The 15,917-nt window shown below is 48.5% G+C and overlaps 1 protein-coding gene across 14 annotated transcripts in view; it reads left to right on the top strand.

Moving 5' to 3' along the window:
- MAST2 (microtubule associated serine/threonine kinase 2) overlaps positions 1-15,917 on the top strand; it is a 200,961-nt gene that overhangs the window by 176,719 nt on the left and 8,325 nt on the right. For 13 of the 14 annotated variants that reach the window (XM_059921771.1, XM_059921787.1, XM_059921796.1 and 10 more), the window contains 8 exons: positions 1,688-1,763; positions 4,243-4,452; positions 9,030-9,131; positions 11,435-11,567; positions 12,403-12,464; positions 12,733-12,818; positions 13,279-13,487; positions 14,498-14,636. In XM_059921771.1, coding sequence (XP_059777754.1) covers positions 1,688-1,763; positions 4,243-4,452; positions 9,030-9,131; positions 11,435-11,567; positions 12,403-12,464; positions 12,733-12,818; positions 13,279-13,487; positions 14,498-14,636 — 1,017 coding nt within the window. Of the gene's footprint in view, positions 1-1,479; positions 1,573-1,687; positions 1,764-4,242; positions 4,453-9,029; positions 9,132-11,434; positions 11,568-12,402; positions 12,465-12,732; positions 12,819-13,278; positions 13,488-14,497; positions 14,637-15,917 lie in introns of those variants that run through there. The other variant, XM_059921826.1, reaches the window with a different exon arrangement.

Genomic DNA, 15,917 nt, shown 5'->3' on the forward strand with positions numbered 1-15,917 from the left:
CTAGCACATGGGCACAGCTCAAATGAGTCAAGTGCAGTGAAGCTCAAGCCCTTTGGTATTGGGTACAGCTCAACTCACCATCACAAGAGGTGCCTGAAGATGCTGTCAAGGGGTCCCTCTTTTTCCCTTTGCAAGTAGTTGGCAGTAGAAATGTACTTTGGACTCCATTCAGTAAAAGGAGAGTAATAGTATCATCCATTCTGATGGTGATGGAACTGATGGTGATGGTGATGGGTTCCTCTGATGGAACCCAGAGGCCCAGCATATATAAACTAGGCCAACTAAGAAAGTTGCTTCTGAGGACACTTATGGCTGACTCGGGGAAGAAGCCCATTGCAGAAGCAGAACTAAATGCCCATCTAAATCTATCTCATTTCCCTGAATCACCTGGGCTCATCAAACCAAACAAACCTTAACAGCTGATTTATCTTGTGTATTCCATAGATTAAATCAGCTCTTCTCTTTGGCATTAGGTGGTAAATCTGTGCCAGAATTCCAGGTTAAGGGAGAGGGTGGAGAATAAAATGATCATGGCTTTAAATGGTCGAGCTCAGATTTCCAGGGTCCCTGGGAAATAAGAAGTTGGTTAACATGTTCAGGGTGGGGGCCCAGAGGAGCAGTGCCTTCCAGGAAGAATCCCCTCAGGTCATGTTGGCACTGCAAGTGCCAGTGAGCTGAGCCAGACCACAAAGACTGGTTCAAGTTCAGATTGGTGAGAATAATGACTGGGACTGCAGTGCAAAGGGTCAGACATACAACTGAAGGAGTGTGGAGTGTGGAGCCCAGTGTGTTTCTTTGTCTCATACAGAGGAACGTCTGAATCTTGATGCTCTTCACACTCCACACAGAGACAGGGGCGCCTTTTAGGCCATTTGAGACTGAGAGGACTACAGTACCTCTGGGAAATCCCCGAGGATTACTCTTAAAATGCTGGGTAATGTGCATTAATGTAGCAGGCAGACCATGGCCTACTGTAGGGAGGAAAGGCAGAAAAGAACAGTTCTGAACATAGCTCAGCTGGGATCACATGTCGGGCACCAAACTGGGCAGGACCCAAATAGCCATTCAGTTGTGTGGCTCAAACTCTGAAATCCTTTAAGAGGATGTAATCACACATGGGCCAAAGGGGAAGATTTAGATGACCCAGGTTTATAATTCACTATGGGCTGGCTGGACTGGCCTCATTCATTTCCCAGGTGAGAGCTAAGTTAGCCCCATTAGATGCAGCTTGTTTAGAAAAGATACAGGTATACACTGTTCTTCCTTTGGTTGTTTTGGTGGTGGTTTGATTTGATTTGATTCCTAGAACATGCTGGGGTATGCCCAACCCCACTGGCCAAAGCAAAGAAGACCCAGAGAGTCCTGTTCTGGAGGAGATGATCCTAGAAGAACCACCAGTGGCCTCAAGAGTGGTCTCCTCCTGTCTGGGCCTTTTCAGGCCCTGGCAGAAGTCTTTGTGAAGGCCAGGCCTCTTACAGGAAGGTAGTCTAGCTCCAGATGGCACAATTTTGAGCTGAACAGTGCTGGCAGCTCCAGGAATAAGAAAGCCTCTGGAACTCAGCACTCCTTAAGGTGGGAGTGTGTGGGTGTTGCAGACAGTGGGTGGGCACGGGCTCTGGGGATGGGCATCTTTCTCCTTGAAGGTTCCCTGGCACTAAAGTAATACAGTTGTTTCTTTCTTATTTAGTCCTGGACGGTCACCAGTTTCCTTTGACAGTGAAATAATAATGATGAATCATGTGTACAAGGAAAGATTCCCCAAGGTAAGGATCCAGTTTAAAGGAGACTGGTAACGCCTCTGAGGATGCCACCTCCAGCCAGCCCCAGTGGGAAGACTGGGGGTGGGGGAGTCGCCAGAGGCAATCCGGAAGGAGAGCGGGGAGGCACCAGGAGGAGGAGGACACAAGCATGAGGGCTTTCAGACTGCTGGAGAAGAGGAAGGCAGCAGAGGACTTTGAGTTTGGGGATCGTACTTGCAGAGCCTCTATTTCTCCACTCCCCAGAGAAAGGGGTATCCAGAGGGAAATGTCAAAAACATATCCCACTGTACATTAGTGGGAAGGAAAGAGCAGAGACCTTGTTTCTAACCATGCACATCAGGATCCATGAGTCGGGGTCCCCCAGAAGGAGATTTGCCCTCTGAGAGCACCTTCATTTAATGCAGATTTCTAAAGCAGCACTCCCATTACCAAGCACAAACAGAGCTACGCTGGAAATTTCCTCTGGCAAGAAGTTGGCCAGAGAGAGCAGTAAGGTCTCAGAGTAAGACAGTAAGACAGCTCAGAGTTGCTATTCACATTTGGACTTGTGTTTTCAAGCATGGAAATGCTGAGGGAGGAAGGTAGGTTACTGTCCTGAGATGGTTGAGAAATGGTCTTCACAACTGCAGTTTGACTGTAAACCTCCTTGTATGTAGAACGAGGACCTTGTTTCCCATTTGCATTTCTTTTGAACACCACATGCCTAAACACTCTGACCTGGCTTTCTAATGATAGGCCCTGTTCCTGCAGAACACAGCCAGTTCTGTCCGAGAGAGAATCAGGGCCTGACAGAGGCTCCCTCTCCATGACAACAGCAAGCATGGGGTCTTCAAGCCTCTTTCTTCATCCTCCATCCAGACCCCCGGCTCTACCTGTTCATCTGTATCTAGGGTCTACAGTGTGTGGTTCCCTGCTCCTCCAAGAGTGTCCTTTTTCGAGCCTCGAGTAGTCTCCTGGGCACACATGGGTGGCTTAGGGAAAAAGTGTGAAGCCCTTGTGCTTTCCCTCTTGACATTCACAGTGAAGCAGAGCAGTGAGGAGGAGCTCAGACTCTGGGACCAGGCCGACTGGGTTCAAGTTTGTTTCTACCATTTATTAGCCTCATGACCCTGGGCAGATTATTTAACTTCTCTGAGCTTCATTTGCCTCATCTGTAATCTGGGATAATAAGAGTATCTATCTCATAGGGAGTTTGTGAAGATTAGTGAACATTAAGCTTTTCTAACTGTGCCCAGGACATAGTAAGCACTCAGTAAGTGTTAGCTGTTATTTCTTTGCTGCCCTGTGGTCTGCACTTTCTAGCCTTCAAATGGGCACTGGAGAGTAAGAGCAAGGAAGAGGGGCAGAATGAACAGCTAGGAAATCATTCTGTTGTGCCTTGGTTCTTCATAAAAAAGTTTGGAAGTGTATAGTGTTTAGAAATGCATCTCACGTGTTTCCTCCTCCTCCTCCTTCTATATTAGGTGTTGTATTGTTATTCTAGCATTGCACGTTTGTATGTAAGATGAACTCATGTTAGAAAAAGCATGTTAAGATTCCTTCCACTCCCTCTCCTCTTTCACCTCCCCTCCCCTGCCTCTCTCCCTACCACACCGCTACACCATAAATATGTGTGTGTGTATACACACACATATATATACAAACACCCACTTAAACACACACTGAAAATCAGAAATCACCACCTGGTGGCAAAGGAAAGAAAGCCAAGCCCTAGATAGGCAGTTAGGAACTTGTTAGCTGATGTGTAGTTGTCGTTTTGACACTCCTGTGCAGTTAGGTCCCCACGAGGCTTCTGAGCCAGACCTCATGCTGCTCTGCTGGGGATCCAGGTCCGTGAGCAGGCAGGTTCACACCTTCAATAAACACTCTCTGAACATCTGCTTAGCTCAGTTGGGTCCTAAGTCCAAGTAAGAGGATCCTGAGATAAATCAAACTCCCACTGACTTGAAGAAGTTCCCAGTCTGGAGAAAGATTTCGAAACCAGGAGTGTCCACACACCAAGTTTATACAGTTGGGAGGTCCAGTGGAAGCACAGAGGAAAGGAAACCCTAGTTTTCCTGGAGGAATCAAAGACTTCCCAGAGGAAAGGTGATGCTTGAACTGAGATTAGAAGGAGTAGTAGGAGTTTGCCAGGCAGGCTTGGCAGAAGAAAAAGCTACACACAGGGAACAGCATAAATGGACAGAGGCATGAGATAGCATGATAAAGGAACAACAGAACCTCAGTGTCCTTAGAGCAAAAGAATGTGCCCTTCAAGGAGTGGGGAGGTGGACAAGGCCAGGTGAGAGAGGGCCTTGATTGTAATGTTTTGACTTGACTTGAAGGTGACCTTTCACGTCTCCAGTCATCAGGTTCCCCAAATGCAACATCAGGAAACCAGGATCACAGAGCCCATCCTTAGGCTCTGACCAGGCCCTTCAGGCTTAGCTCCAGCCGAGCTGGATCAGAAGGGAAGAGTCACTTGTCCTGCTTTGATTTGCAGGCCACCGCACAAATGGAAGAGCATCTAGCAGAGTTCATTTCCTCCAACACTCCAGACAACGTGTTGCCCTTGGCAGACGGAACCTTGAGTTTTATTCATCATCAGGTGATTGAGATGGCCCGAGACTGCCTGGATAAATCTCGGAGTGGCCTCATTACCTCACACTACTTCTATGAACTTCAAGAGAATTTAGAGAAGCTTCTGCAAGATGTGAGTGTCCTTGTTCTGGAACTCTGGTGAATCCGTATAGTAGTGGTTTTTAGTCCCCAGCTAAGATTAAGGCAGTCATGGTGTTCCCAGCCTGCTTGCCACCTCCCTGCTGGTATGCGGGACCCACCCCACATGTGCTGCTGCTGCTGGGCTTTGGTTCCTCCTCAGTCCCCTGCATTTCGCAGAGAAGCCTGTTCGGTGTCAGAACTCAGTGCTGTGAGTCCTTTCCTTTTCTAATACCAATTACTCTTCCCGAGGCTCCAACGTTGGTAGTGTTCATAAATATTTGCCTAGGAGATTTGTAACCCAGAGCCAAAAAGAGGCCCCAGTGGCTGTAGTGGGCTCTCTTTTGGTAGACATACTGGTGTAAGCAGAACCTTGAGACTGCTTCTCCTCAGTCGAGGGAAAACAGACCCGAGGACTGCACTACGGGTTTATCCATTTGCCGATATTCTGTTTGCGTAGCAGAAGTTCTCCAGTGGGGACTGATGTGTTTAGAGACCTGATCCTCCCCAGTGTAAAAAGTCTCTGGGCAAAGTAATCCAGAGACCATTGAGTTCTTCTCGCTGCTTCGTGCTCCGCTCTTCGCTTTCCTCTCTGCCTCTCCGATAGGGTGATCGGACGCCTTCCCACTCAGACTACAGTTGCCCATATCACACCATTAGTACAGCTTAGGGGAGAGGAGATGTGCTGTCTCCTCTTAATGTCACTAGAATATGTCCCAGTCCAGACCCCTGTTACCTCCAGACATGTGCCTTCATGCTTTTGTAGGACCAACTGATCTGAGAGCCCAGGCTAATGGGCTCAAACGACTCCGGTGTGTTAGTCCAGAAATTAGGAGCAGGAAGTTGTTTGTTTGTTTTTTTAATTTAGGAAACAGTTGAATCTAGAGAAAGGATGACTAAAGATGATCACGATTATTGCTGTCAAATATTAGGAGTTTTAGCATATGTAATATGTGGCAGTTTCTCTGTCCCCTAAAAGGCATACTAGCCCAGTGGACAAGAGTTACGGCGAGAAAGGTTTTGATTTAATGAAAAAGTTCTTCCTTCTACAAAAATGTCTTTTTCTGATTTCAAAAGTAATACTTAAATTTAAACATTGCAGAAATATGAGTTTAAAAAGCTGAAGTCCCATGAAACATCACTGGCGGCTGTTTGTTTCTGTTCAAGAATAACTTTCTAACTGTTCTCCAACAATACGTAGGAATCAGGGATTGAGGCATCAGATAAATCAACTAGAGTGACTTCCAAGGTTGCTTGCACATCTAAGATGGATCTTCTGAAATGCTCAAGTCAGAGCTTTGCCCAAAAGCTTCAGGCATTTCCCAGATGCATTGCCCCTGGCAGTGGGAAGAGCACTGAACATGGAGCCAGTGCATTCATATGTTCTCTCATTTGCTGGGCCCTGGGAATGCAGAGAAGAAGTTCAGTGCTGGTTCTGGCTCAAGGAATTTGCTGTTGACTGGGGTTTACAGACCCATCAATATGTATTACAGTAAAAATAATAACTATCGTTTATCAAAGTATACTGTATGCCACACAACACAGTGAGTGCTCTATATGAATTACCTCACTTTTGTTTATTATAGTAAGTGTGATTGATGAGCACTAAACAGAGATCAGTTCTGAGCACAGAGGAGGACGTGCTGACTCTGCATGGAGAGTTCAGGAAAAGCTGAGTCTTGATGAGTAGGTAGGAGTTCACTGGACCTAGAAAGCAGTATAAACAACCTTTCAGAGGTGTGGAGGAAGTTGGTTCATTTCAGGAATTGCAGGTAAAGTAGTTTGGCATGACTAGAGTGAAGGATGTCTGCAGGGAAACCCTGGTAGATGAATTTGCTAGGCACTACATTGTCTAATTTAATCTTCACAACAACACTGTAAGGAAGGTATTATTATTATTCTCTAAATATGCAGATGAGGAAACCAAACCTTAAAAGGGCCAAGTTAGCCCAAGGTAACTCATTTCTTGAGTAGCAGAGCTAGCACCCAAACCCAGGTTACTTATTCCAGAGCCTAAGATCGTACACTTTCAAATACTTAGTCAATAAGCATTGACATCTGCTATATAAGAGGCACCTGTGCTAGGCGACATAGCCTCTCTACTCACAAGGCCCTACAGTGTACCTGTAGAGACAGACAATTAATTGTAAAACAACATGCTAGTACCATGTGCTGTGAGCAAACAGCTAGGAAAACAGAAAAAGGAGCCGTTACTTCTTGTTCTTCGTTTGTGTGTGTGTGTGTGTGTGTGTGTATGTGGGCAGGGGACTTAGATGAGGCTTCACAAAGTTGATATTTGAGCTGCGTGTTAAAAGAAAGAACAAGATTTCATCAAGTGCCCAACCTCTCTTTTCATTGCATAACCAGTTTTTTTTAATGGTCTTCATTTGCTATATTTCTTTCCTTACAACCTGTTCACTGTTCAGTCTCTTGCCTTCTACTTTCCCTTCCCATTATTCCACTGAAACATTTCAGGCAAAAGTCACCAAAGAACTAACTGGCCGGTTGCCAAATGCTGTGACCTCTTTCAGTCCTCACCTTCCTTCACCTGTCTACAGAGGTTTCCACAGTGAATACCTCTCTTTGATCTTTTCTCCCCCCCCAGTTGTCATGACACTGTTCTCTCCAGTCTTGCGGTCTTGCTGCCCCTTCACAAGTTTTCTTAAATGCTGGTGTTTCAAGGGGCACCTTCCTGAGCATCCGTGCTCCTCATTCTCCTTTCTTCACTCTCTGATCGGCCCTGTCAGCTCCTGTGTCTTCACTTGTCATCTATCTGCTAAGGGCCCTTGCTCCCCACTGTTCTTCTGAGCTCCGGGTCAGTGGCCCCAGCTGCTGATTGGACTCCTCCACTGTACTTCCCACATCGGTTAGTATTCTTCGTTGCAAGTAGTAGAGAACCAACTCAGAGCAGTTTATGCAGGAAAGGGAAACTAATTATAAAGATTGAAAGGGTGTCTTAGAGAACTGAAGACAGGAATGCAACCAGGCCTTAAGAAGGGACCAGAACCAGAAACGAGAGCCTTTGGAAAGCCCAGGAACCATTCGTCTTCCTTCTCTCAGCTCTGTTTCTCTCTCTTTGGTAGGTATGGTCATCCTTTTCACCCAAGAGCGAATTATACAGTTCTGTCATGCTGATATTAATGGTTGTCGTTCCACCCATTTTTAAGTTCCTAGGGGAAAAAAAAATGTAAAAGAAAAAGCGGGGGTTGGGGGGACTTCCCTGGTAGTCCAGTGGTTAAGACTCCATGCTCCCAATACAGGGGGCATGGGTTCAGTCCCTGGTCAGGGAACTAAGATCTTGCATGCTGCATGGTATGGCCAAAAATTAAAAAAAAAAAAAAAAGTAAGTTCCTAGGAAAGTAGTCCACTCTGGTCAGCTATTGGAGGTGGGAGGGAAAGTGCAGCCACACAATACAAATGTGGCTCCAGAAGTCAGAGCAGTTTCCAGGAAGAGAGAGTCTCCGGGGCTGAGCAAATACCTAAGAAAATATCTAGTATAGGTACCTCAAACTTTCCAAATCCAAAGCAGAACTTTTCCACCTACCTGCTTTCTCTTTAAAACCAAAGGGAAGGGCTTCCCTGGTGGTGCAGTGGTTGAGAGTCTGCCTGCCAATGCAGGGGACACGGGTTCGAGCCCTGGTCTGGGAAGATCCCACATGCCGCGGAGCAACCAGGCCCGTGAGCCACAATTACTGAGCCTGCGCGTCTGGAGCCTGTGCTCCGCAACAAGAGAGGCCACGATAGTGAGAGGCCTGCGCACCGCGATGAAGAGTGGCCCCCCGCTTGCCGCAACTAGAGAAAGCCCTAGCACAGAAACGAAGACCCAACATAGCAATCACTCAATCAATCAATAAATCAATAAATCTTTAAAAAAAAAATAAAAAAAAAACAAAGGGAATATGTTCTCTACCTATCCTCACCTAAACTGTGTATTTTTTTATACTGTCTATTTCATTTATGGGTTCAATGGAATTTCCCTAAAATTGTCATTGTACTTACCATCTATTCCTGCCTCTTCCACCCCTCAGGGCTGCTCTGAGATGGCCCAGTCGGTCCATTTCCCTCCATTCTTACTGCCTTGACTTATGCCTTTTTCATCTGCACTATTGCAGTAGCCTGCTGGTGGGTTTCCCTGCTTTTAGGCTTGCCCTCCTTAGTGCACCATCCACACTACAGCCCTTCTGGTCACATCCCTCTCCTGCCTTGAGGTCTTTCTATTCCTTAACAGTCTGTCTGTGGTGGAAAGTGAGCATCAGTGAAGGCTCCATTGGGAGTTACCCCTTGAGCTGGGGTCTGGAGGGTAAGTGAAGCCTGCTGGATGGAGCAGCAGGTAAAGCTGCGTGTCTCTGTGACATTCCTCGGCGTCATGTAGTGTTCCGCAGCTCATGTGGTTCCTGGTGAGCAGCCTGTCTCCCCTCACGGCCCACTGGCCCTCTCTAAGGTCTTTACTTTGCAGCACTCTCTGTACTACAAAGTGCTTCTCCCCAGAGTAGGCTCTGCCCAGCCCAGTCCTGCTTCGCTCAGCCATGTTGGGCCGCTGGATTGCTTAAGCATCCTTTGTCTTCTCTACAGGCTCATGAGCGCTCAGAGAGTTCAGAAGTGGCTTTTGTGATGCAGCTGGTGAAAAAGCTGATGATTGTCATTGCCCGCCCTGCTCGTCTCCTGGAATGCCTGGTGAGTGGGCTCTGGGAAGGTTGGAGGGGGGGTGGGGGTGGGGGAGGGGCGGCGGTGGCTGGAGGGGAGGGAACGGGGGCTGTGGAGGAAGTATTCTGGTAACAGCAGAACTGTGGGGGCACCCACTGCCATTTCTGCTGCTGAAGTCCTTATTTAAATATGACACGCAAGCAAGTCCCTGGGAGGAAAAGTGGATGCTCCTGAGGAGTGTGGCAGGGAGGGGTGCTCGTCTGCCCATCCCTCACCGAGCAGGCCCCAGGTCAATGGGGACCCTGGGGGTGAGGAGACAGGCCAGTTTCGTTTGCACAAGTTGAGTCCACCCTTCGTTTGATCATTCAGTGACACTTCACTGAGTACCTGCGTCATTCTAGACACTGGAGATACAGGCGTAAATAAAGCAGAGTCCCTGATCCTACAGTGCCTCCTCTGCAGCAGAGTTAGATTTCATCTTTTAGTGCCTTAGGTATGAGGCATGGAGACATGCAAATAATAATTATGATACTGGAAGAAGTTTGCAACCAAGGGAAGTACAAGGTGCAACGGGGACATGGGGAAGGAAGTGCTCTAGTCCTCCTCGGGATGAACAGAGATGGACATTCAGTGAAGGCTCCCTGGGGAATGTGAAGCTTAGTCAGCTACTTGAAGGATAATTATGAGTTTGCCAGGGGAGAGCCATTAGAAAAGGCATTTGATGGAGTACAGGGTGTGTCTGAAGTGTTGGTGAGGGATAAACCCGGGAGGTAGACCACGACAGGACCATGGAGAGTGTTGGGTTCTTGGCTCAGGAGTTTGCATTTATCCTTAAGGCTACTTGGAGCCATCAGAAAGTTTAGGTAAGAATATGACATGGTCAGATTTACTTTTTTAAACTAATTTTATAGAGGTATAATTTACATACAATCAAATATATCCCATTTGAGTATACAGTTCAGTGAGTTTTAACAAATATACACCTGTCTAATCACTACCACAGTTAAGATGGAAAACATTTCTCCCGCCTTAGAAAATTCCCTTGTGCCCCTTTGCAGTCAGTCCCTTTCCCCTGCCCGCCTTACCTCCCACTCCAGGCAACCACTTACCTGCTCTTTCACTATGGGTAAGTTTGCCTTTTGTACAGTTTCATATAAATTAAATCATATAGTATGTTCTGACTTCTTTCACTCAGCATAATTTTTTTGAGATTCATACATGTTATTGCATGTATCAGTAATTGGTTCCTATTTACTTCTGAGTAATACTCCATTAGATTTACTCCTAAGAAAGATAACGCTGGCTGCAGCATGGATAGCGAATTGGAAGAGAAGGCAGGATGAGCCAGGGACAGCCTTGCAGAGGCACTTAAAGCAGTTCATGTGAGAGAGAGGAGCGCCCAGAACTAGGACAATGGTGGGAGAACAGAGCGGAAGAGTTGGGTAGAGGGGGGTTTCTGAAGTAGACATTCTGACTAGACAGGGACTGAGGATGAAGAAGAAGGTAAAAGGACTTCCAGTCTGGGTTAGATTGTATCCACATAGGTAGTGGGAGAGTTCTCCAAACCCGTGAGACCAGAGGTAAAGAAAGCAGTGGAGGCTGGGGTCGCGGTGAACAGAGGCCTCTCCCGCAAGGACATGAAGTCCGTGGTTAAACAGGGGCTTGGAGTTAGGCCTGGGTTTGCGTGCTGGTTTTCTCTTTCTTCCTACCTCTGTGGCCATGGTCAAGTCCATGCATCTCTGTGAGCCTTGATTTCCTCATCAAGGTCACAGAGGTGTGTCTTCAGGGTTTAGCCCATAGTGGCACTTAGTAGGCACTCAGTCAATGGGGCCCTCGTTATTACGTGCTCCAGGCAGACAAGGACATCCGTGCTGTGTCCACAAGGCTCTTCAGCCCCCAGCACACAGGGGTTGCTCAGTAGATGTCTGAAGGCATGTGTGTGCACCGCCAGGGCTGTGAAGCGTGATTGAAGATGTGCCAGGACTGCCCCTCTTCACTGGGTGTGGGAACACACCGGACAGTGCCGTGTCTGGCTGGCACAAGGCTTTGGACCAGGCAAATAGGCAGAGCTCTCTGGAAACCAAATGCTCTGGTTCTTATTGCTGTAAAGACAGCAAATGCTTAGGATGTCCTATCTGGAGGTGACCTGTAAGACAGCTTTGTCCCCATTGGTTCCTGAATCATGATGTTTCTGGGGATTCAGGGGTAGGGGTGTCCATCACAAAGAAGAAGTCTTCTTGTTCATCCTACTCTGGGTATATGCCGTAAAGCCAAGGAGACCAGCAGCCTGCTCTTGTAGCCCTCACCACTGACTACCTCTCTCCCCGGTACAGGAGTTTGACCCTGAAGAGTTCTACCACCTGTTAGAAGCAGCTGAGGGCCACGCCAAAGAGGGACAAGGGATTAAATGTGACATTCCCCGCTACATCGTTAGCCAACTGGGCCTCACACGGGATCCCCTAGAGGGTGAGCATGCGGCCTGGTGGCTGCAAAGAGGCCCCACAGCCTACAAGCTCTAACAGCAGGGAAGCCACTTGGAGAAGAGGCTTAGTTGGACCGGGACACAACACAGCATCAGAGGACCGAGGGCTATAGGAAAAACTCTGTGTTCTCTGTCATGAAACAACCCCTCCTTCAGGATTGTCCACATCTGCCTTATATAACCCAAGCTGGATTGCCTTGGGCCCACCTGCATTGGATTTAGAGCCTAAGATCAAAAGGTCATCACAGAGGACCACAATCACATTTTCAAAAATGGTCACCTCCTCTGCGTGCTTGCCTCTCCTGGTGCCACCTCACAAGTCCTCCTGTGTCTTTGGGGTGGTCCCAACTCAGGGCTTCAGAAGATAATGCCATTCTCTGGGCCTTCACACTGAGCCCCTCATGAACCATGGGCTTCCAAATCCCTAGTCTCTAGTCATCCCACTCCTGCCTTTCCTGCTTCCCAACCTCATCTGGCAAAGCAGAGTCTTGACCAGCAGGATGGGGGCCAACTATCAGACAGCCCAGCTTTGGGCCCTGTTTTCAGGTATTGTCCCAAGTTTGAGGGAAGCTTTGTAGAATTTGCCAGGCCTTTTGAATGGCACTGGACTTCTAGAAATAGGAGTGGCAATATTATTTGACAAGCAAGTCCAAAAGCTGTGACTGCACTAAGGATAGAGCCACAGGACCACCTCCCAGCCTGATGCAGGAAGCATTAATGCCTTCCCTACATGCATCTGTCGTGTGATGTGAATGGACTGCTGAGATGTCTTGACATTGCCACGCACACTTTTCTCTTGTGTCCTTTCTTTGTTTCTAGAAATGGCCCAGTTGAGCAGCTATGACAGTCCTGACACTCCGGAGACAGATGATTCAGTCGAGGTAAAGACCCTGAGCTCCTGCCTCAATCCTGGAGCCGGGGCCCTGTGAAGCAAAGGGCTGTGAATTCTCTCTAAGAGACTTGTCTGAAGGAGGGATGGCCGAGTGGGCAGTTGCTTACACTGTCTGAGAGGTCATTCAGTTCCTGGGGAAGAATGGGCAGGAGGCTACGGCAGGGCTAAGAGCTGAGCAGATGCTGGGGCCACAGCTTCCCCAAAACTGTGAGCTCTGAGAAGCATTCCTGGCTCCTGCCTTTTCCCATGTCTTCCAGGGCCGTGGGGCATCTCTGACATCTAAAAAGACACCCTCTGAAGAGGACTTCGAAACCATTAAGCTCATCAGCAACGGCGCCTATGGGTAAAGGCAGGGGTCAGGGTGTGGCCGGGACTGGAGCTAAGTCGGCCCTGGGGCTCTTCCTTCCGGAAGTGAATGATGCCTAATCCTCTGAGCACCAGATGCCTCAGGACGGACCCTGTCCCTCCCTGAAGCCTCCAGGAGAGGCAAGAGCCCAGTTTCCTCTGACATCTGAGTGTGGTTCCTTTCCCAGGAAAGATTCCCTCTCCTCTTGGTGGCACTCCTCCTCTCACTGAGCTCTGAGGAGGAGTTGAGCTGTGTCCTCAGGACTTGGTATATCAGGAAATTGAAGAGCTCCCTGGGCAGGGCTCAGATCCTTCTCATTGATAAGCACCCCCTGCTCCTTTGTTCTGTGCATTGATAAGGTGTGAGAGGAAACAGTTTGACCACCCAAGCTCAGCAGTGGAGGAGAGCACAGCTCAGGGGCTGAGGGCCGTGGGGTACAGATGGACTTTGTTTCCAGGGCCGTATTCCTGGTGCGGCACAAGTCCACCCGGCAGCGCTTTGCCGTGAAGAAGATCAACAAGCAGAACCTGATCCTACGGAACCAGATCCAGCAGGCCTTTGTGGAGCGTGACATACTGACTTTTGCTGAGAACCCCTTTGTGGTCAGCATGTTCTGCTCCTTTGAGACCAAGCGCCACCTGTGCATGGTGATGGAGTATGTTGAAGGTACTGGGGGAAAGGTGGCCTGGCTTGGGGGCCACGGCATAACCTGAGACAGCCCTGAGCAGGGACCAACAACTTGTGTAGGCGTGAAGTTTCAGGGCCCAGCTTCCCAACCTCTCTTTGGCCTTGGTTTCTGCCTTAGGATCTCAGAGACCATTTGGCCATGGTGGGCACAAGGTGCCGTGCCCCTCCCAGGGAGAGGCTTCTGGAGCAGTAGCTGCCATGAGGCTGCCCATGTCAGGACAGGATGTATCAGCCCCACAGCTACAAAGCCTGCACAGCCTGGCAGACCTGCTGGTACCTGGCAGGAACAAAGAGGGTAGCAGAGCCACCAAAGCCCAGGGTCGGATGCTGGGAGGATTGCATCTGGGCCCTCAGAGGAGAGGAAAGCCACTGCCCTTGCGGATGGTTTTTGAAGGGGATGCCCCTTAAGACCCCACAAAATGCTCTGGGGATGGTGTAGGAGAGCATCATGGGGCACAGCTCTGGAGGGGGCAGCCGCTTTGCCAGTGGCCTTCCCTCTCCCTTCGTCAGGGCTGTGTACAGCTTCCAATGATATTTTGCCTAAGTCTTGAAGTTGAAGCTGAACAGAACTCCGCTTTTCATTCTTTGGGTAGGTGCTGGCAGTTTACAGTGTTAATTTACTCAAAAAGTGAAGGACAGCCAGCAGGAAGGAAATAAATGAACAAATGCTGAAGTCTCAGCCAGATGTGTTTACAATAAACAGGATTCCCATCCTAAAATAACTTAGTCCTGTCCCAACGAGTCAGCTTACAGGCATAGAGGCCCGGGTTCATTCCCTCTTTGTCCTGAACAATGGCCTTGACAGCCACTGGCCAACTCCTCTTACCTCCTGCTCCCCTCCACACTCTCCCACCCATGCCAGCAGCAGAGGGGCTAGAATCACAGTCTGGCACCAGGGTATTCTGTGACACTATCTACTCTGGGGCCTCTGAGCCCATCTAGAGCAGGGCACTGGACCCATCCTTCATAGTGTCCTGGACTTGTTGCAGGAGGAGACTGTGCCACTCTGCTGAAGAATATCGGGGCCCTGCCTGTGGACATGGTGCGCCTGTACTTTGCGGAAACTGTGCTGGCCCTGGAGTACTTACACAACTATGGCATCGTGCACCGTGACCTCAAGCCTGACAAGTATGCCCACTGTCCGAGTCCCTCGTTTAGGGTGTCCCTCTTGGGTCTCTAGATAAATGAACGCAGACACAGCATGTTTGAATCTATCCCAAATGGCTGCTAGGAAACACTGCTCATGTGGGTGTCCATCTAGGCTTGGTACTCTAGCCCCTGACTACCCCAAATGCAAAGAACATTGCCAGCAAGGTCTGGCAAGGGCACCGTAAGGCTTTAGTGACATCAGAGAATCACTGAGGAGCTCCACTCAAGAAACCAAGCAGGAACAAAAGAATCCACACATCTAGTAGATGGCTAAACAAGTGTCCTGACATTTACTGACATCTACTCTGTGCCAAGCACTATATTCTAGTCCCTGGCCTGTAGAGCTTAAATCTAGTGTGGGTGACAGAAATATCTTTGTATAGGCTGCTTCTTAGAAGGTATTAGTCAGGTGGGTGAAGGTGGGAGGAGCTTTCTCAAGCTGGGGAGCAGGATCTGCAAAGGCACGCACAGGTGTGGGGACGGGTCCCATTCAGGAACTACAAATAGTACAGTATGGCTGAAGCTGAGATTGTTAGTTGGTCAGAGTAGTAAGAGAGGAAGCTAGAGAGAGGGGCAGGGATTGGATCATCAAGGGGGCTTTTGTTAAGTTTGGGTTTAATTTTAAAGGGTCCTAGAGAGTCTCTGAAGGGCCTGTTAACCACAGGGTGACAGAGTGTCACACTCAGACTCTGATTTAGGTTTAGGAAGATCACTGCCCATGGAAAGAGGTGATGAGACCATGGCAGTAGTCTAGGCCCGAAACAACAGTGCCTGCACTGGAAGAGAGTCAGGATGGAGAAGAGAGGGATAGTGTTGGGAAGTGGAAAGGAAATGATAAGGCTGGGGTGAGAGAGCAGGAGTCTGGGATATCTTCCAGATTTCCACCTTGGTGCTGGTGGTGGTAAGCCTCTGTAGTGGAAAGCAGCTTTGACATTAGACAGACCTAAGTTCATAGAGCTCGTTAACTCTCTGAACTCCCGTCTGTTAATTAAACCTCTCTGAGCCTCCTGTTCCTCCTCTTGGGGATAATAATACCTACCTTTGTTGTGTTAGTTACTCTGTAAGACCTTTCATGAGCCAGAATATTTTGATAAATAATTGCTAAAGCACTTATCACAGAGCTCAGTAGGTAACAGAAACTACTGCTTTTCACTGAGAAGAGGACCAGTTAGGAGGCATGACCTTGTTTTGGACAGGTTGAGTTCGTGTGCCTGTAGGACATCTGGGCAGTTTTTAGGCATGGAGCTCATGAAAGAAGTC

Source organism: Balaenoptera ricei, chromosome 1 (assembly GCF_028023285.1).
Source record: "Balaenoptera ricei isolate mBalRic1 chromosome 1, mBalRic1.hap2, whole genome shotgun sequence".
Lineage (NCBI taxonomy): Eukaryota > Metazoa > Chordata > Mammalia > Artiodactyla > Balaenopteridae > Balaenoptera > Balaenoptera ricei.